The sequence below is a fragment of the Egretta garzetta genome, unplaced genomic scaffold (assembly GCF_000687185.1).
Source record: "Egretta garzetta isolate BGI_Z169 unplaced genomic scaffold, ASM68718v1 scaffold433, whole genome shotgun sequence".
Lineage (NCBI taxonomy): Eukaryota > Metazoa > Chordata > Aves > Pelecaniformes > Ardeidae > Egretta > Egretta garzetta.
Genome location: NW_009259253.1, coordinates 48550 through 71269, shown reverse-complemented (window position 1 = coordinate 71269; position 22720 = coordinate 48550). Strand labels below are relative to the sequence as shown.

Genomic DNA, 22720 nt, shown 5'->3' with positions numbered 1-22720 from the left:
AGTGCATTCTCCAGCAATGGGCAGCCCTTCTCCTGCCCCAGGGCAGGGTGGGGGTCCCAGGGCTTTCGAGACCACCCTGTGCCCAGTAGACCAGCAGAAGGGCACGGCCAGCTGGGGAACTGGGAGATGGAGGGGCCAGGGGGGCACAGCCCAGCTCAGCAAACCAGGCATGGGTGCTTTGCTGGTGGGAAGAGCACATGTAGAGTCAGAAAACACATTGACCTTGGGGGAAGTACAGGAGAGCTCTTGGAAAGCTCTGGAAATTTCGGGAGGAAACAGATTTTCAAGAATTGAGAGGAAAGGGAAAAGAAAAAAAGCATTATCAGTACAAAAAACTGCTGTGGCTCTGGGAACGTATACAATTATATAGAAATTATATGAATGGCTTATTCTCTGATTTGTTGTTACTTTCACTGCAAGCTGAACATGAGGAGGCATCTGGCCCTATAATACTTTAAGTGACAACTTCCACTCAGTTGAGAAGCCCCCCAAAGACAGATTTTGCACAAGTTAACTTTGTTCACCTTCAAAACCATGTGCAGAATCCATCCTTAAGCACACACATATATACAGCTGCGTTTTATGTTCCCTACTGTATTTACCAGACAAAAGATTTAAGGAATGCTGGCAGGAAGATGCCTTCGTGGACAAAGTTTGCAAAAAGGAAAGCAGAAGTAAGCATTCACCCACACCCACTCCCATCGCTAAAGGCCAGGTACACCACGCCATCCCCCTGTGTTGACCATATTCACAGCAGACTTCAAAGTCCATGTTTGCCCAGGCCTGGAGGCTGCAGGGGCAGAGGTGCTCGGCCAGGCATTGCCCCGCTCCGCATTAGTTATGCGGCACCAGCAAAGAGCAGAGATGGACATCGTTCTAGAAACGGCAGTTTGGGAGCACTTAGGCATTTTGTTTAGTACTGGACCTTTAGTACTGGACCTTTAATGGTTGGACATGATGATCTTAAAGGTCTTTTCCAACCTAAACGATTCTATGATTCTAAATAGTAAGTGCTTTCTGAATGCAGGCAAGAACCAAAGTCCAGACTACCCTCCAGCGAAGCTGGCAGTAGTTGCTTCAGGTTCATAACTATTGCTTTGGCAGAAATGCGTGTGTATGTTTTTACAAACAGGGGAATGACTTGAAGCGAAGCACAATGTGAGCAGGTACTGTGCTGCTGAAATTTCCCCTGTTAAAGCGTAATACTGCTCAGTAAAACCTGGGGTGCAAACCTGGACTGTTTGATGGTGTGACATAACATTCAACAAAAGTAAGTATTTCCTTGGTGAATTATAATGTGATACCGTGTTACACATGAAAATTAACATTATGCTATGTAACTTAGGACTAGAGGTAATAAAACCAAAGTATTAAAATTAACTTGGTTCTTTGGAGCAGTTAACAAGGCCTTACTTTTTCTGCAGGGGAAAAAACAAACCAACCTACCTGTTTTTACTGGAAAATAACAAAGTCTGTTACAGCATTAAGAAAATCAGACTCCCTAAGTAAAGGTGTTTGAAAGCTCAGCTCTGACCTTTGTTAAGGTACTCCAATCCTGCCACTTATGTCTGAGGACATGATATAAATCCTCTCCGGTTTGGCCATTTGTAAATAGCGCTACTTCTGTGCAAGCAGGATTGCAAGCTTGCTCCCAGAGGATGGAAGGATGCAGTGCTGTGAGCCCTAGGCGTCTAGGGACCTCCTGTAGGACTTGAGGAGGCATCGTGGGTGGGGGTATTGGTGCCTTAGAATGGCATTAGATCCATGTATGTCATGTGACAGGAGATCCAAAGGATCTGTACATGGTCAGTACATACAACGTAAGGCCTGTGGAAGATCCATTTCTTATGAATAAAAAGCTAGAGGCCAGACTGGATAACCTTGGTTATTTCAAATGACAATCAGTGCTCATTAAGCACCTGAATCACTTCTCCTGTGGTGAGGTGAGGTCTGGCCAAAACTTGTCAGAGGTATGAGACTTCCCAAGGACCCCTGATCCATAACATAACACCAATAATACATGTGTATTTTCCAGAGGAGCATCAGGGGAAGAAGATAAAGGCTATGTACCCCTGTTATTTGTCTGGGAGTAACTTGACTATGTTAGATGAATAGAATGGAAATGCAAAATATTTCTCATGCTGCACTCCACAGGCACTTGTATCCCTTGCACACAAAGCACTGGTGTAAAATGGACAAATTCCTTGTGGCCTCAACATATGTTGAAACAAACTTTTCTGTAACAGCTATTACTATACATGGCCAACACCACAATGCTTTTACAATAATTAAAAATGCAAAGCCCTCTAAAGTACCAGGTAGTACAGTAAGAAGTAGAGCACTGAATGTCTCTCTTTATCCTACATTGCGTACATGTCCAAGTACTTGTTAGGTGTGTACTTAACAATGTTCACAAAAACACAGCAAAGAACTGGCAACCTCAAAGTTTTTGAGGTTATAATAACAAGATTTACCAGAACAAAAAATTAGAAAAGATACATAAAAAATGCTGCTTTTTCTAAATGTAATTCTAAAGATAAATTCAGTAATTATCTGTAGAGCAACTCATAAATTTATTTGTGCACAAGTATTAATGGAATGCTATAATATTTTTCTTTAAATTGCAAAATCATGCAATAAACTTTAGCTGCTTATGAAATTCAACTCATATAATGGACTGGCAACTAATGACCACTAAAGCATACAATTCTAAATGTTGTACATAGATCAAAGTGAACAATAATTTGGCTTTTGTATTACTTTGCAATATGGTTCGACTCAGGTGGGGGGCAGGCGGGAGAAGAAAGCAAACTGCAGAAAGACAAACTGCAGGTGGTAGAACATGCCAAAAATTAACACCATGATTTCTGCTCTTAGCAGAAAGCTGAAGGAAATGGAGCAATACGATATCTAGATCATATACTTTTGATGTACAGTGATCTGACTTTATTATCTTCAAGTGTGTGTGAGGGGGAAATTTGATAAACTAGGTGCCATCTCACCAGAATAAAATTACCACGGATAAGACCAGAATCAATCTCACTGAAGCTAACAAAGTCTCTATGGAGAGTACCTTGAGCAATTCTGATAAAAGTTCATGTAATGAATGCCACTCAGTACAAGCATGTCAATTTATATATACATTATAAAAATAAAGATGGTTTGATGATATCTGCTTATTTGCCAGATGCTTAATGTTTGTGCAGGTTATGATTCTGCTTTTATCTTTGTCAGTAACAATTGCTTCATTATCAGTATTGTAAAGGGCTAATAAAGAGTTGAAACTTCAGCAGCATTTAGTTCCAGCTATTTTAATTGCCTTCGCCCATTTTGATCAGACAATTTGTGGTATTAAATCAAACAAAAGCTCAATTACTAAAACAAACATATCAGAAAATCAGCAACAATGTCTTTTAAGCTTGTAAAAACAGTCCTGATGTTTGCTTCATATGGAAAGAAAACCAACACTCCCCTCACAGGCAAACTCAAAGGGTATTTCTGGGCAGATGAACCTTCACTGCGGAGAATTTTGCTCTAAATCTAAGTGCAAGCAGTTGCCTTTAGACCACTTGGGTAAACCTTAGTAGACAAAAGATTGCCGCGGAGCCGTCAGCTCAGCATCACTGTGATGTAGGAAAGACATTGTCAAGCAGCTCTGTTCAAACCATGCTGGTCCACATATTTTTACACCATTATCACACTTTTTTTTAGTACTAGGAATGATGAAGGGGTTTATTTAAGCAACAATCAGTCCACCCACTCCTTAAATATATATATATGTATCTATGTATGCATATATCACCATTCTGACTGTTCATGCCTCTCCCTGAAATATCTCCCCTCTTCCCTATCTACAAGCCTAAGGAACATTGGCAGAGTTGATGACTCAGTACAGATAAATGCAGCTCTAGTTGCAGGTTTTTAGAGTTTGAAAACTTGCCACAGTCCAGCTTGGTATTTGACCAGGTGGAATTACATACATTCAATTTAAAAAACAACTAAATGTGCTTAATATTTCTCACTGCTTTTCCATTGCTGAGAAAAGAATATTTTCCTTATTAACTTATCTAGAAAATTTATTTTTCTGCGACACTTACTATTCTGAGGCCTGTGGTACATTGTAATCAGTTTTTATGGGTGGTAAAACTCTAGTTTTACTGCAGTAGGGAACTCCTTAGCATAAACACAAGATTTCATCCAGTGATTTACATAAAAATTATGCTGGTGAGAATTTGAAAGATGGGCTGCAAAATTTTCATGATAGGTTTGGATTAATTACAAAATTCATGAACCAAGAAAAGTATTGAAGAGCTGGAAAAATTTATTTACCTCACTGGGAACCTAAAAGGAGCTTTACTGGGTATGAACAAAAGTTTATCTGGCCTTGCTCCCAACAAGGGCCAAAAAAGGTGGTCAGATCTGGTACTTATCCCAGCAATTCTCCTAATTACAACTCAGGAGCTTCCTGAACCAGACACAGTTTCCTTCTATGTAGTCATCTTCAGAGGACTTCTCTTCCACAAACTCAACTTGAACTAATTATGGTGAACTTTGATAATTCAGAGCACCCAGTAGCAAGTAACTCCATAGGAATAGCAGAAGATTCAGGTAACAAAATGCCACATTGCTCAGCTGAAACAGCTGTCAGCCTTGCGTTGGTTTTTTGGTTTCCTTACAGCAGCAGCAAGAACAAGGAGTAGAAGGAAACTAAAAACCCAGAACATTTCCAAACAGCTATGCTTCCACCTGCAGTGGTTTTAAATCTGTAACAAGATAGCCCCCCCCCCCCCAATTTTATACTTTTGAAGAAAATCTCACAAAGAAAGACTATGGTGACAGTTTTAAGTTCATCTTCCACTGTAAGACACCTGTACTGACTTACACAGAGAAATAATCTGATGATGAGGCTTGTGTGCAACCTAGGCAAGTTGCAGCAGCTTACTGAGGTCCACAAAGAAGTTTACTTCTTCAGAAATGAGAACTGCCATGGGTTGTCACATCTATGTGCCCGAAAGGACTGGAAAAATGCTGAGAAATACTAAATTTTACAATACAGGATGAGACTGCCTAAAATTTATTGATAGCTGGGGCCTGGAATAGATTCTACCAGTTGAGCAGTGCTGGTTCAGATGGTGCAGAGAAAAAAAAGGGTAAGGGAGAAATAATTTTTCAGTGTCAAATGCATCCTGGAGACAAACTCCCTTCATACATAGGGCACACCTATCTTGGAAAGCAGAGGAAGGAGATATCTGCCAACCTCTGCACCTGACAGCACGAAGAGCCATGCAGCCTCTTGGTGGTCCAAGGCTGGGAGGACAAGGAGGAACGAAGAACAAAAAGGTGGAAGCAGCTGTGAAGAGGAGCAAGACAAAGAGGAGCCTTGCAGTGTTCCCCATTGAGATCCACTGTCACAACTTTGATGGATCACCTAATGGCAAGTTGAAGATTGAGGTGGGTACGTATATGTCATTGTAATTTCACCTAATGATGGGACAATTCACATGGCTAACCTCTCCCATCTCTCTGTAGTGTCTACTGATTACGAAAGAATAATTTGATGGTGCCTGCCACAACCTGTTTTACCAGGGCGGGAAGCAGCAGCGGAAATCCTCCTGCACCATTTCAGTCAACAACTGCCCATGGTGCATAGCAAAAGGTTCTTTAAAAATGCCTTCTTGTATATATCTTATACGTCACAGTTAGGAACATCAATAGAGGAGCACTGTGGCAGAGAGAAAACCTAGCATCTAAACGAACCAACAGCATTCCTGATACCAGGATTAGTCCCTTGAGAAAACCACGTTCAATCAAGCAGGTGAGTTCTGAGGATGCTTTTGCAATTGGTATCCAGAAAAAAGTGTAACTTTTCAGTTTGAATTACATTATATATTTCAGAAGATAACACATTATCTTCTTCCTAGAACAGACATGTAATTCAAAAGAAAATAAACTTCATATTCGGCAATTGCCAATTTTCTACTTTTTTGTCTGTAGAGTTAGAACTACTCCTTAACTTTATATATTCAGTCTGTTTCATTACAGAAGTGTCAGATAGACTACCTGAAGGTTTTCTTCCTTCCTTCCATACCTGATATTATAGACAAAATTCTCCAGAACATTGAGTCCGAGCAGTGAAAAATATTAAATCAAATAAAAATTAATAAAACTGGAAATTATTAAATAATATGAAAACTCTGAAGTGTGGTGCTGGGTGTGTCTTTGCAGCAAACATCTAGATGATTTAACTATGGAAAATAAAGAATACACTATGCTTTCATAACGTATCCAAATATTTGTATTCCCACCACTGTGTTGGCCCATATTATGTCTTTTTCTGTTGCCTGAAGTGTTTAATTTTTTTCTAAAAATAGGAAAGTAAATAAAAGAGGCAATTAAATAATACAGCTTTAATGATCTTCTGGGTTTACCTATAAATATTTACTATGTGTCTTCCCCTTAGGTTGTTAAACTGATAATGCAACTTTAATTGCTTTTAATTGTTCTTGGCTAGACATAAAGACCTACTGCAAAACCTGAAAATCTTTGCAAACATTTTTTTCCTAGATGATTGTGGAGAATGTATTGCTTCATGGAGTTTCACCGATTTGTGGGAGACCTAAATTGGTAAAACATTTACAGACTATTGCTTAAGAAGTCATGGGTTAAACTTAGCAACAGAACTATGAAAATGCCACAAAAACAATTTTTTTTTTTTAAATAAGCTTGAATAACAGTGCTCGAAATCCTGCTGGCTCGGTTTTCAATTGCTTTTGACAACTGCTGCAGAAAAGGAGCTTGGTAACAGGATTTTGTGGCCAAAAGAAGTTAACAGATTTCTTCATAGAGTTCAAAGGAGAAAATACCACTGCCACCACCAGCATGACTCATGACAAAATCTCTGATTCCAGATTAGGAATGTCCTAGATGTGCAGAATGTAACAGTAGCTGATACGGAGATTAGAAAGCTGGTAGGTAAATGACCATGAAATTCAACTGGGCAAAATTGTTCATAGATAATTTGTGAAAACAGGAAGCAGAAAACCTGTTAAAATATGATTTTTTGTTCATTTATATTTTTGACCTACTGCTACCTGTGGCAAGGAAGAATTTGAATTAAAAAGTACCTCCTAAAAGAAAAGCACACCTCCTATTAAGCGTGAAGACTACATCACTACTACAGAAACATAGAAGATGGTGATTCTGCCCCTCTGCTCTGCTCTGGGGAGACCTCCCCTGGAGCCCTGCGTCCAGCTCTGGAGCCCTCAGCACAAGGAGGACATGGACCTGTTGGAGCGGGGCCAGAGGAGGGCTACTAAAATGCTCCGAGGGCTGGAGCCCCTCTGCTCTGAGGCCAGGCTGGGAGAGTTGGGGGTGTTCAGCCTGGAGAAGAGAAGGCTGCGGGCAGAGCTGAGTGCGGCCGGTCAGGGCTTCAAGGGAGGCCCCATCCCTGGGAACATTCCAGGCCAGGTTGGCCGGGGCTGTGAGCAACCTGATGTGGTTCAAGGTGTCCCTGCTCCTGCAGGGGGGTTGGGCTGGGTGATCTCTGGGGGTCCCTTCCCACCCAAAACATTCTATGATTCTGTGAGATTGGCCTCTCTAACCTTCCCACTAAACCTGTTTTTTGGCAAACTTTCTCATACATCTTTGAGACACTTTATGGTATAATCAGATGACAGAGCAGGCATCTTATTATAGCTTATGCTACTACTGTTATGCAGGGAACACGGCAAATCCCAGAACAACAACAAATCAAAAAAGAAAGAAAAAGTTGAACCTACTTATCTCCATATAATAAAATTATTTAGAAGTATGCAAAATAGTAAATGAGTGCTAAATTCGCAACTGTGCAGGCATAAATCATGCAAATTAACTTGCTTCTGCAGTTTTCTTTGAAGGAAGAAATCTAATTTGGGCATGTGAAGCACTGTGCAAACAATCTAAATTACATGAGTGCAGATGATGCATTTAAATTATTATCTTATTCAGATCTTTGTTCTTTATTTCAGTTTATAATTATGCTTGTGCATTTTGTCTTAACTGTATTTGTAAAAATCTGAGAGGCAAAGATTTGTTTTTCTCCTAATCACAAAAAAAAGAAAAGCCCCTGAGGCACCATGAAGACCAAAATACTATATCTAATGTGTGACTCTGATGAATATTGTGAGTAATGTACATAGCTCTTAGCTCAGAGGTAGCCAACATCTGGTTCTCGATTTCTAGATGTATATTGTCATCTCAAGATGAAAGTACTCCTGCAATTCACTGTTCCTTCGATTATCTTAGATACATAATATGTAACTTCTAATTCGAGATAAAGATTTTAGCATATACCTCACAGGATAAGGAAGACATGTAACTACAGGTTTAGATACGGATTCTCACTTAGAATCAAAAGCCCCATTCTCAGGATTGTTTCCTGAGCACAGAAGCATGGCTGGAATGTCCTGCACTTGCATTTCATGTGGCTTATTTGTTTCTTGAGATGGTAGTAGATATAGGTCGACCATCCAACATGTTCTGTCATGACCAGGAATTGCATACTGCTAAGACAATAAAAATATTAAAGACATTTATATGAAGAAAGATGTGAGAAGGTAGTTAAAATTTTACAACTAAATATCTAAGGCGTTCTCCATGAAGTTCTGTTTTGGCAACATAAAGTTTTAATCATTAAATTCTTGCACATTTACAATGATGATATCTGAATCAGGTAAGTTCTACTCCATAATTGTGAAAATTATGCCACTGCATGTTGATCAATAAATGGAGGTCAGCTCTTCACAAAGGTATTATTAGAAAAAAAAATGCAGGCAATTTTTCAATTCAATTTTTTCAAATCTTTTTGTGAAATTACAAAAGGTTATCAAACCTTCCAAACAGTTGGAAAATAAAATTATGTATATTGGATTGCTGTCTGATTTATTTCTAATTTCTATATTTGCATATTGGGACAGTCAAGAGAAAACAGTCATATATGCTTATTTTAACCTTCTGTTATTTCAGCCAAATGCAACCATCCTGCTTTATACCACCTGATTTCCTTCAAAAACAGTGTTTCTTGCTGCAAACTTAAATATTAGCTCACCCAGAGGCTGTTTATCCAATGCATGCTTCTGACTTGGCTCCTGTCAAGGCTAACTTTTGAGAAGTTAGTTTCTATATATAGCAGAATAATCAGTCAACAGAACATGTTGGCTGAAAGGCTGGCAAACTGCATCAGTTCAAGCTGAAGTCTCTTTTCTAGCAAACTCAATGCATGTCTTTGAAAGAGTATACTAGAGGCAGAATTGACATTCTTTGTAAATCAGCTTTCACTGATTTCACTATTTTCCAACACTCGCTTTTGAGAAGGAAGAGCTGCCTGCTCTAAGAGATAATTAATGCTTGACTCTCCCACTGCCCTTTCTTCTAGCCTTCTACTGTTGAGGACAATTCCCTGACCTAATCAAGATTTATTGATCACCATGTAAAACAACACGACTAGTAACAGAGCAATTCTGGAGCAGTGAAAAAGAGTGTGAAGGCAACCTCACACATTTGGTGTTCCAGACAGGGCAATGAGAAGTGACCATATTGCTTCAATTAGGAGTTGGCAAATTCTATTTATTTGCGCTTATTCTCCATTACAACCTTGTGTTAATCATATGGTTTTACAGCAATATTCCAGACATAAGAAAAGTGTATGATAAGGTCTCTGGGAAGATCATAGAACACCACCAAAGGAACTGACAACGATAAGTAAAAGCAGAATTTTGCTGGGCTGGCTGTCCTTGGGCCATGATATATTCTTGAAAGCCTAGAAACTGCAAGAATAGGGTATGAGAGATATGACTTAAGAGTACCCAGGATAAATCTAGAGGGCTAGGACGAATACATGCATGACAAAAAAGGAGACACAACTAATAAATTAAAATCTGTATATAAATATATGTAAAAAACCTTAATTATATCCTATAGTTTTCCAAGAAACTATTTAACCGTGTACAAACAGATGCTTTTTGCAGTTACCAAGGAGCAAATTTTTTTCTCTTAGATATGTATGGTGAAACCCTGCATTGTTAACCTGCTCTTAGTAACCAAAATACATGGGAGTCCCCTTTAGTATGGGTAACAACAAACTCTCTGCTCATACAGACAGAACAAAATAGTACTGTTACTGAAGTTCAGGAAGATTTAGTATGGGTAACAACAAACTCTCTGCTCATATAGACAGAACAAAATAGTAAACACAGTACTGTTACTGAAGTTCAGGAAGGTGTTTTACTACATCAGACAGAATTTATTCTAATAGTTATAGAAGACTAATCTGGTGGCACTCTGTGATGGAGTGACTGTGTTGTTAAATAAGGGAAGAGCAACAGATGTCATCTATCTTCTCTAAGGCCTTTGACATGGTCCCACTCAACATCCTTGTCTCTAAATTGGCGAGATATGGGTTTGATGGATGGAATACTTGAGGGATAAGGAATCAGCTGGATGGCCACAAAGAACTGCAGTCAATGGCTCAGTGTCCAAATGTAGATCAGTGACAAGTGGTGTCCTTCAGGGGTCCAAGCCGAGTGGTGTAGTTGATATGCTTGAGGGAGGGGGTGCTATCGAGAGAGACCTTGACAGCCTGGAGAAGTGGGCCTATGTCAGCCTCATGAAATTCAACGAGGCCAAGTGCAAGGTCCTGCACCCAGGATGGGGGGAATCACCAGTAGAGACTGGGGAGGTGAAGAATTGTGAACAGCCCTGTAGAGAAGGACTTGCATTTGTTGGCAAAGGAAAAACTGGATATGAGCCAACAATCATAGAATCATAGAATATTTTGTGTTGGAAGGGACCCCTAGAGGTCATCTAGTCGACCCCCCCTGCAGTGAGCAGGGACACCTTGAACCACATCAGGTTGCTCACAGCCCCGTCCAACCTGGCCTTGGAATGTTCCCAGGGATGGGGCCTCCACCCCCTCTCGGGGCAACCCCTGCCAGGGTTTCACCACCCTCACTGGAAAGAATTTCTGCCTTAGATCCAGTCTAAATCTACCCTGGTTTAGTTTAAAACAATTACCCCTTGTCCTGTCACAGCTGGCCCTACTAAAAAGCTTGTCCCCCCCTTTCCTCTGGGCCCCCTTGAAGCCCTGACTGGCCACACTCAGCTCTGCCCGCAGCCTTCTCTTCTCCAGGCTGAACACCCCCAACTCTCCCAGCCTGGCCTCAGAGCAGAGGGGCTCCAGCCCTTGGATCATTTTTGTAGCCCAATGCGGACTTGCATCCCAGAAAGCCAATTGTATCCTGGCCTGCATGACAAGAAGTGTGGCCAGAAGGTCAGGGGAGATGATTACAGCCCTCGACTCTGCCCTTGAAAGACCTCACCTGGAGCATTGCATCCAGTTCTGGGCTCCCCAGAACAAGACAAATGGACTTTTTACCAAGGACTGTAGTGACAGGACAAGGGGCAATAGTTTTAAACTGAAAGAGGGTAGATTTAGAACTGATCTAAGGAAGATATTTTTTATGATCATGGTGGTGAAACACTAGAACAGGTTGCCCACAGAAATTGTGAATGTCCCATCTCTGGAAGTGTTCAAGGTCAGGTTGGACAGGGCTTTAAGTGATATGATCTAGTGGAAGATGTCTTTGCCCATGGCAGGGGGGATGGACAAGACGATATTTAAAGGTCCCTTCCAACCCAAACCATTCTATGTTTCTGTGATTCTGGATAGTTCAAGGTGAACCTTCTTAGCAAGGTAACTTTCAGAGTGTTCCAACAATAGGAGAAAAGAGAGTAAGAAAAATTTTTGACTCAAGTTTTAGCTTAGCCACTTCCATATTCAATTTATTTAAAAAAAACCCCAAACAGTATACCCTACAAATGAGGATAAATTTTACTGTTTCTATTCCTATTAAATATCTCTTAAAGTTATTAATAGCCTTCCTTAACTAGAGATCTCAAATATGGAACTTTAGAATTATCAGCTATAGTTTAAGAGACTTTTCCTACTATCTATGAAATGACCTAAAGAATGCACACTAAGAAGCCAGATAACAATTTTTTTTCTTTCACATCTCTCTATCTAACCCTTCTTCTGTTTTATTGTAATATGCAAGCCAGTGACCTTGCTATTTTATTTTTATTTACAGTATTCAGTAGTGTTTTGCATGAATTATTACAAAATCCACATGGGGTCATCTGTATCACACTGCAATTTTAACTGTCTTCTAACTGAATGACTCCCAGAAGGGGAATAAATACTAGTTCAAATATTCACATGCAAATAGGTGTTTGTATGAATATGTATCCATAAATTATAATTACATGTCTCCATATGTCACTTTTCCTTGCAATACTCTTTGCTCTCTGGCATTGAAATGAACAAGTGTCCACAACCACCAGTGAAAGTAAAAGAATATTTAAAAATATTTTTGTCTATGTTTACAGCTTTCTACACTCGATATGTCAGAATTGTTTACAGTGTCATTCACCCAGAATTTTATTCTCTTTCTAGAGAAGGTAGCTAAAGGAGAGCAGACAGTTTTCCAAAGCAGTGATTTTTTTTTTTTAATTTTAATTTTTATTTTTGTTTTTCCATTACTTATTGCACTGCTCAAAGTGCGGAAGTTAGGGAACTGAACCTCAGGCTGGAGGCTGGGAAAGGTTTTTTTGCCATAGGAATTCATTGTTGTGGGTGACCAAACAGGGAGGATGAGAGCCAGAGACAAGCCAGAATAAGACACTACACATAGACCACTGTTGCTTGGTAGCTCCACTTTTCCTCTGGTTTTGGATGAAACAGAGAGAAACCTTGGCATATTTAGTGCTGTAACCAAACAGCAGAATAATGGGTGCCTGTGCAACAAAACGAGGCAACGCTGCTAAAAGACCTCCCTACCCCATAGGACCTCGTAAGTCGCACTGAAGCCAGAACATGGCTGGTGTACTAGAACATGGTGCAGGTGTGATCCAGGACCCTCTCTCTTTTGCAGAAGCAAGATATCATCATGGCGCTGACAGCAGGTAACTTTGCCGTTATGAAAAATGGTGTTTCCCACAGCATCCCCTGTGGTGGTTGCAATAACAGCACTGAAGCAGGAGCAGGTCCCACTGAGTTTGTAAGAATGTGGAGTCGGTGGAGTGACCTTCTCCAAAGACAAAGTCATATGGCAAGTTTCAAAATTTAAAAGTGGTAATAGGTCTTATCACTGCAAACTGCCTTTGAGTGTCTTTAAAAGCACAATATACCCATAAAATATTAAAAATAATGTAAATATACTACCACTATCTCACATTTCAGGAGAGAAATATTCAGGCAGAAAGCCAGAGGCCTTTTTTCAACAGTAAATACAATGTTACATAGTTATAGGCAAGATTACCAACTAGAGAAATCACCAGCCTTTCTTTCTGGAAGCTGACACTATAAACACAGCTACACAGAGAGCCCTTACACAACCACAGGCACCATAAGCTTCACCAGGCAGCTATTTTTCTTCTCTCAAACAGCCTCTCTCCAACTTACTCTCACCCACCCTGCGTGAGGTACTTTCATTTGTGCTTGCAAAAGCCCTGTGGTAGCAAAGCATCTGGTTGCTGTGAAGGTGCACAAGTAGTAAAAGTTACAAGCTGCTTTAAAAAAACCCCATACCATTATTGACATGTTACTGAATGTCTCTCTTCCTGATTTTCTTTTTTTTCTTTTCTTCTGAGACCTCAGCATTATTTATAACATTTTCTGGACTCTACCAGAGAAAAAAACCCACCCTGAATCCTGTGTGAAATCAGAGTTTTGTTTCAACACTATTATTACTACTCCTATTAGTAATTTCTGCCATTTTGCATGCCAACATTCTTTATGGTATTGTTTCAGTATTCAGGGTTTTTTTTCTTTGGTTTAACTGCTCTGAGACAAGCCTTAGCCTTTAACATATGAATATGGAATCTCCATCTTCAGGGATACGAAAAAAAAGTTATTTATAAATAAATAAAGTGTATTATTCAAGACTGAATACGGAGCCACCTTTGTGATTGCTCCAGGCAGTCCCTCTCATATCTGAAAGAAATGAAAGAGTAAAGGGCAAGCAAGGTCTTGAGTATCATACTTATAAGCTGTGTTTATCAGACCTTATCCAAATTCATATAGCTCTTAGTCAAGCTGACATTTCGTCTCTAAGAAAGAAATTAATATTTGAAGAAATATCCAGATAACAAATATTTAATATTTATTTTCATTTTCTCATTAAAGGAATATATTTTTATAACCCAAATGTTCAAAAAACCCACAACCTCTCATTTCATAATACAATTATCACTGGAAATTGGAGCATTTGAACAAGACTGCTGCTCTTTATAAATATGAACAGTTACAAGCACTGGACTACTGAATGGAATTTTTTAATAATAATCCACTTTCCCTTTTAAGTTCAGATGATATTTATCTAATGAATTGGGAAAAACTATTCAAGAATCTTTCACAAGTTCATAAAATCTAACTGGTTTCATGCAGTCAGGGAGAAAATAGATACACTTCTATTAAAAATCTGTATATTTGCACTTGTTTATAAAACTCAGATTTTTTTTTTCTCAAAACACCATGAAAACAAAATAATTATTCTAAGCTTCCCACAGAATGTCCTATTATTATGGCATTGGCCTAAACGGCTGCAACTTTATTTTGGGAACATTATTGCATTTGAATTGTTCTGACAGAGGAGACCGACCGATACTTCCTGTTTTGCACGAGACAGGTCTTTTCTTTCAAGCATGTTTCAGTTGCGAGTAGTGCTGGGAAATTTCAAAACAGAGGCATTAACTCCAAATACTCCAACACGCAGCCGGCGCATGCCTGTGCAGCCAACACATACATTGCAAACCAGAAGGGCAAGGAGCTGTGCCTGTCACCTGGGGCCGAGCAGAGGAGCACAGCGTGGGTTCAGATGTAATCACTGCCCTGCACCCCTGCAATCACCGCCCTCGAGCAGCCCCAGCCCCCCCGGGACAGGGCTGATCCGTACCCCCAGCCAAAACCAGGCGTGGGGACACAGTGCTCCAGATAGGGTGGTGCTGTGTCTTGTTGCTGTTCTCTTTACTGGACTAGACATAACCAGTGACACTAATTCCTTGATTTAGGTTTAGCACACTTTTATCCCCGTAAGACAGTTAAGCATCTGCATAACTTCCACCATTAAAGTACTCCGACAGACTTCAAAGAGGCCACTGGCATGCTTAATCTTAAACAAGCGTGTAGGTGTCTATCGAACTGTGGTTTCTAGTGGGGTTTTCTGAACTGGCGAGAACCGTCAGTACTGTTCTGAATGTCCAACTTGTTTGCATAGGGGTAGCCCATGAATCGTACCTGCAGCATTTGTTCTTCCTCTGAAAATATCGTCGTACGCTTTCCACTGTGGGGTCACCTGGTAGGCGTGGATGAACACCACAAAAACCACAACCAAGCACATTAATGGCACCAGAGCAGCAGTAAAGAGAGCAGCATAGGCATTTGGAATGAAGCACCTGATGGAAAAAATGAAAAAAAAAAGCTGTTTATAAACATAAATCGTACGCTTTCCACTGTGGGGTCACCTGGTAGGCGTGGATGAACACCACAAAAACCACAACCAAGCACATTAATGGCACCAGAGCAGCAGTAAAGAGAGCAGCATAGGCATTTGGAATGAAGCACCTGATGGAAAAAATGAAAAAAAAAAAGCTGTTTATAAACATAAAAGATACCTTGAACAGTCATAAGCAAAATGTCAAAACCAAACATTTTTGAAAAAGGGTATGCTTTACAAACCACAAATTCTTTAAGCCTCTTCCCAGAGTAACCTTGATAGGATGCACTGGGTTCTTTTTGTTCTTATTTCCTTATTATATGTCAGGGAATAAAATATTTGCACCTTAAAATTATGCATGTTATATTTCAGCCTAACCAGCATTGAAGAAATTTAAACTGTTGCAATGGAACAAATTATATTTTAACAAACTCCATGCATGCTATATTCATTTAATGTGATCACTGTTAGTCATCAAAGTCTAAAAGGGCATTATGTAACTTTCTATACTTAGCTTCTGAAACCGCAAATTAAATTTTGAGATATAAATTTTTTTAAGTAAATGAACAAGTCTTAAAGGCAAGATAACTATTCCTCTTCAAGTTGTTGGAAATCATATGTCATTTGCACACTGAAGCCAAGTGCTTGCTCCCTCCCTTTTTTTTTTTAAATCGTCCTGTCTCTCCTTACCCTTTCCATTATTAAAGTTATAATTATTTATAAAGCTGTCACAGGAATATGAGCTATTCCTGAAAAATAATCAAGTTGCACATATATGACGATGACTTGAAGGATATGCAGATGATAGCTGAAGGGAGCTCTCAGGGTTTTCTGTGAACTCCCTTGAGGTCAGTATGTGCTTTACTGCCACTGACCTACTCTGGAGATGACGCACGAAGGAGCAGCCCAAGGGACGGCTCAGGAGTCAGTATGTCTAGAGAGTATGTGGTCACTGCTAGCCCTGTTAAGAGGGTGTAACTTACCCAGCCCGTCTGCTTGTCAGGTTAGCGCTGCTAAATGAGCTTAGAGTCACTGCTGGTATAATATACATCTGAGAGGAGCCTGAGTACACGTTTCACTGGTATACCTGGTATACATTCTGGGTTCTCTTAGGTGGACATGCGTGCTCTGTCCAGAAAGTCCTGCAAGGTTCTGGGATTCCATTCTGTGCCAGCTCTTTCAGAGCATCGGTCAGGCACACTCAGTGAATCCCAAAATCATTTCCAGCAGAATCTAGATACCTTCTACAATTCTCTTCAGAAGGTACAGGCTCAGTCAGACACCAAGCTGAGCTACCACCTGAAAGCACCACTGATCATGTAAGCAAGCAACAGGGAAGCTTACTTTGGATTTTTTTTCTTGAAAGCAATGGTGGCAATTCAACAACAGCTATTACTTCCTGTAAGTTTTATTCACATATAGTAGTGTGATGATATATGTTGAAAGATATCTGTTATGCTGGAAATCATAGGCGATATCACTATAGGGACCAAATGAAAATATTTATTATACTTGACACTAGGGGCACACATTTATTATTCCATTACCATGACGAGTTTGTTGCATGGAACTACTGTGTGTCTCGTATTCCTAGCATTGGATGGGAACAGAAGAAAAATGTCCCAAAACTTCAGCTAAGCTGGTGTTCCAGACCACAACTAGTCTACAGAAAAAGGCCTAGAAGGACTGATGTGGAAACTGGAATGAACTACATAATTACAAACCTTACTTGTTTAAAGAAGAGCATTATCTCTTGCAGTATAGCCTTCAAGCAAGTTGCTTTTTTTTTTTAAACAGGCACTAGACTTACAGTCTTTAACCCATGAAAGACCCAATGTGCATAATGAAGTTATTTTTGTATTTCTTTCTTGAGTGAGTAACTAAAAGGTTTTTGGTTTGTTTGTTTTGAATCTTGGTAATAGCAAAAAAAAAAATAAAATGCAGCTACCAGTTGAAACACATGCCTTGTGCAATGGGGACAACAAAAATCAAACACTGTTAGTTTCTTCAGAGACTGTCATTTTATTACAAAATTTCCTTGACTTCCTATTAACACTTTCTATTACCAGACTGCCCTGTTGGGTTTTTTCCTGACTGTTTTGAGAAGTTTTGCTACTGGCTAACATCTCTTCTAGCATCAAAAAGACAACTGCTTAGCTCCCAAGCTTTCTCCACTCTTGCCCTTCTTGACTATTGTTAACTGACTGGAGGGTCCATCTTTGGTTCTCTTTTGACCACTTTTTTCTGACCATTGACTTTGTTGTGATCCCTGATTTTGTTTTGATTATTATAAATTTCTCCAGTAACCTCGACAGTACCATTCATTGTCTGATTCTTTTCCACTACTCTTAGCTAAACTAATTTCTTTTTATTATCTTCAAGAGACCCTCTGGTAGCCTCCCAATACCCTACCCTACTCATGGTGACACTTTTCCCATAAACAGCACTCTACTTCCCTCTCAAATGTTTCTAACTTACAAATTTTTTTCCCAGCTTATGAGAACATTAAACACATTATCCAAAGCCCTGTGTAGGTCTGTGTCTGATATAATTCTATGAAAGAGACTAGAAATAATTTCAGAAAGAATTTTCTTTAGTATGTATCTTCTCCAACGTATAATTCTGTGCTAGTATATAATGACTTGTTAATCATTTTAAAACTGGAAAAAAAATACAGAAATTATATTAGGTCTTTTCCTTCATTACAAAGCAATAAGAACTAGAATGATGAGAAATAGCTTTAATATCTAACATTTTTTTCTCTTTTGAGAACTACTGCAGATGTTCATTCAATCTAAATTGATACTTTTAAACACAACAAACACAGATTGATTAGGACATGCGAATTAACAGAGAATACCATCTTCCCATTGGAAAAGGTGTAAACTCAGAAAACTATATGCATTTAAATCAACTCATTGACTAAAATGACCTCAGTTGCTGGCCAGCCAGAATCAGGGCATTACCATGGCTTTGCTTTTTTTTCCCCTTCTAATCTAAAAAAAGGAATTGCTAGGCTTGTTTTCTTCTCAAGGGGGTTAAGCATGTTTATCTGACCCTTTAAGTGTCTTTGCAAAGTCTTCTCTGATCTTTAAACCATAACATTTCCTGAACTCTGGAGAGGGATTCTAGCTACAGAAGATACAGAAGGCCCTCTTTTATTTTTCTTAGTATTTTTAAAGGAAAAAGAGAAAATAACTGACATGATGTATACTGGACCTATTTGTTAACACAATTACAGAATTAATATTAAAAAAGGAAAAAAACCCAAACAAACCCCAAACAACCAAGCAACATTGCTAAGGAAATAAGGACTATTGAAAAAATTCAGGAAGGTATTCAATGAAAGAACTTGCATATTTTTTTCCCTTCTAAGCAAGAAAGATTTAAAATAGCTCAATGTGCTATAGACAATTTTGTTCCTTTATTGCCATGTCTTGAATTCCAAGGACAATCTCCTTCAAATGCATATTGAAAGTATGAAAAGTTAAGTTTGACAAAAAATTGCAAGTCTGTTGGTCTAATAAAAAATATTTGGTGTTGTCTTTTAGTTTTGTCAGCAGGCAGCTAACCTTTTGATGTTTACTTGTCACGTGAGTTTCTCTCCAGAGCTGGATCTAGATTATTATTATTATTACTGTTGTTGATGTTATTTTAAAATTTAGTATTTGTTTTAATTTTCATTATTACTATTTAATCCTGAGCACAAAGCTTGACAACTCTTGAGCTTCTCCCTTGCCTTCAGCACAGCTGGGTGGCAGGCAGCCTGATGCAGAGAACAGAGAGTTGTGGCACCATGTGAGTATGCTCATATTGTGCATGTTACATCAGGAAAGTAAAAGGCAAAGGTCAGACCCATGAATTTGCACTTTTATTTGTATTTCATCACAACCATTTAGAGAACGAAATCTGTGTACCTAAAAAAACCCAGTAACGAAAGCCAAAGATTGAATCATTTAATCATGCTTACTCAGCAAATTCTTCACAAAGTAGGTGAGATAATGCGAAAAACTGAAAATATGCAGGTTAGGTTATGATCCACATACGCTACAAGATGTTCACAAGCTCTGGGCTTTCATAAAAAGCACCTTGCTCTGTTGCAGATCTTGTTTTGGTTGTGGAAGAAGGCTACATTACCCTTGAGTTCGCACTTCATGTTTATTCTCAAACATGCTGAAAAATTTTCTGCTAAGTGCAGAGCAGGCCAGACAATGGAAACTTTTTTTTTTTCCAAATAATTACTTCATAGAATCATGGAATCATAGAATATTTTGGGTTGGAAGGGACCTTTAGAGGTCATCTAGTCCACTCTCCTTGCAGTGAGCAGGGACACCATTAACTAGATCAGGTTGCTCAGAGCCCCATCCAACCTGGCCTTGAACTTGCTAAAAAGTTGTTATTCTGACAAATTTTCTGCAGCAAATTGTGTATGACCTGTATCTAAGCAATATACCAAAACCTAAAATGTCTTTCTTTTATGATACCATCCTAGATGATGATATTTATTACCTGTTTTTGATGTTTTGGGCAGCTTAACAGTTTGATAATCAAACCTCTTTTGAAAATATTATAGGTTTTTAATAGGCAGAAGGTCTGGGGCTTTAACACAGCTGTTAAGTGTAACCTTTTGAGAAGATCCGATCTCTTGCATTGCATCCCAGAATCACCAATAAGCTCAGTTCTCTGCTATATGTCCATTTACAATTTCAGCTGACAAACTGCTCCTGTGTGGGCCTACACCTAGTGCAATAATTCTTACAGGAGTTTGTGCTGCTGTTTCTGGTCTTTTCTTCCAACTTTCTGCTTGTTTTGGAACACTGCTGTTCTTTATATCAAATACCTTCACAGCTTTTGGCAGTGAGGTACAAAACCAAGGGAGTACGTGTCCAGGTAATGCTGTACTATTTTATTTCCCTTAGTATCAAGCTGGAGACCCCGGTCCATGGACTCTACACACATGATTCAGGATTGCTGATGTTTTGTGCACATGGCCATTTACCAGGTTGGTAGAATAAATGCAGCGAATCAATGCAGATCATCAGCCACTGAGCTTTAAAGCAGAGTGTTTTAAAGCAAACAAAAAATAAGGCTTATTTACTTTAAAACTGCATGCAATAAAATGCAGGGCTTAGAGACTGTTTGAGGAAGAGTCAGTGGTGGGCATACCCTCAGAGCAGATAATCCTGTCACCTTTTGCAGTGTCAAAGCCTCCTGAACCTGATGAGTTCTCAGGCCTGAACAGATTACACAGTTCCACTCTTTTTTTGTTTTATATTGTAACAGTATTCATTTTCCATAGATTCACTAAGCAGCAAGATTAATGTTCGTGCTGTGTTCTGTTTTCCATTCCCCTGACAGGGAAAGAAATACGCAGAAATTTTTTTTTCATATGTGCTGGTTTTTTAAAATAATTGTTTATGCTACTATGAACTGATGTGAAGAAAACCAGTCAGGAAGAGTATGCTGAGCTAAAAATGGGTAACACTGGAGATGATAGTCACTAGTTCCTGAAGAAATTCAAGCCACTTTCACACCAGAGAAATTCCTGTTTCTAGAGTAGATAAGATTCTAGAGATTTCTACAAGACTATATAAAAATTTACAGTGCCAACAGGACGCGGGTTTAGACCCATAGTCTTCATTCCAGTTCATGCAGTCTTCCAGATACACTAACAATAGACCACACAACACCATGAAAACATGGACACAACGTATTAAAATTCAGTGGAAAACCCATTTAAAGGGAGTGGCCCAATCTGACGTGCTTTATGGCTGCCCTGAGCAATGGAAAGCAGTGTAGCATTTTTTTTTTGAGGCTTTTTAAGCTTTGCTGCATAGATAGGAAGTTTGCAACCCAGCCAGAAAACAACTACATGTATACCAGATGCCACCTTGATACCTAACATGGCAGCAAATGTTGGCCTGTGATGGTATCATGGGTACAGCCACGGTGTGGTTTAACACAAGTAAGAATTTTTGAAGTACCGTCAGAAATAACCCGCTGTCCATGTGAACCTTTTGCTAAAGGAAATTTTAACTAGCTGAAAACTAAAAAGCTTTTCTCTCCATAAAAAAGCTTTTCTCTATACCACACCCTACGTCTTTACTGCCTGATGTCTGTCTAGCCTGATAAAGAACACGCAACCTCTCCAAGAAACCTGTTTCAGTGCTCCACGGCAATTACCTCTAAAGACCATTTCCCAGTGCTAAACTTAACTCTTTCTTGGTGTGGCATATGTATGTTGTACCCCCTCTGTTGCACGAAGATGTTGAACAATATCAGAGAATCATAGAATCACTTTGGCTGGAGAAGACCTTTGAGATCATCGAGTCCAACCTTGAAGGACATTTTAAAGTCATGATTCCTTGAGAAGTTTCACCTACGAATTCTGAAAAATTTACCTGAGGACACAGTTAGTCTGTTGACAGTCTTCTTCAGTATGTCTTGGAACACGTGGGGAAATCTGAGATGACTAGATATATACTAACATTGCTCCAAAGGTCGGAAAGGGTAACAACATGATCTAACAGACATACCAGCCTGTTGAACAAATCTAACCGAACAAATATGAGACATGACAAAACATTCAGCTCATGAAGAATCAAAAATGAAAAATCAAGATGCTTTTCTGGGCAACAGACTACATCAGATAAATTTGATTTCATTCGTTCATGAGGTTGCAGGTTTGGTTTATTAATGCACTTGGAAACTTTCGACACATGAATTACACAGTGGGATGCAGCACAATGAAAGCAAATTTGTAGAACCTACTGCACACCTACCACACTCACTGGGGCTAGGCCTTAATTTGGAAGAAAAGAGTTTGGAAATTACTGTGGATCACATTAAGCAGAACGTGAGTCGTAACTTCATGCTTCTGCAAAGAGGTAGATGTCATACTTGGACGTATGAACAGCAGGATGTGTTGCAACACATATGAAGTAACCGTTCTGCTCTAGTCGGCATTACCAAAACCTCAGTGGCAAGCTGTGTCTGGTTTTAGCACTTTACAAAAACATGAATTGATTGAAGAAAGTTCACAGTAGAGCTTTGAAAGCTACCAGAGGCCTTACAAATATGTTCAGCTCAGAAAGACTGAAAAATATTGATTTGTTTTGTTTTCTTTGGGTTTGTTTTTTGGTTTTGTTTTTTTCTAAAGAGAAGGGACACATCTTGGCAAACTACAAGTAGGG

General features: G+C 39.3%; 1 protein-coding gene across 1 annotated transcript in view; it reads right to left on the bottom strand.

Moving 5' to 3' along the window:
• The window catches only part of LOC104123806 (adhesion G-protein coupled receptor V1-like), a gene marked incomplete at its 5' end in the record, with an annotated part of 78427 nt that overhangs the window by 38748 nt on the left and 16959 nt on the right, over nucleotides 1-22720 (bottom strand). The window contains one exon of the mRNA XM_035891696.1: nucleotides 15329-15486. Within this exon, the coding sequence (XP_035747589.1) occupies nucleotides 15329-15486 (158 nt within the window). The remainder of the gene's footprint in view (nucleotides 1-15328; nucleotides 15487-22720) is intronic.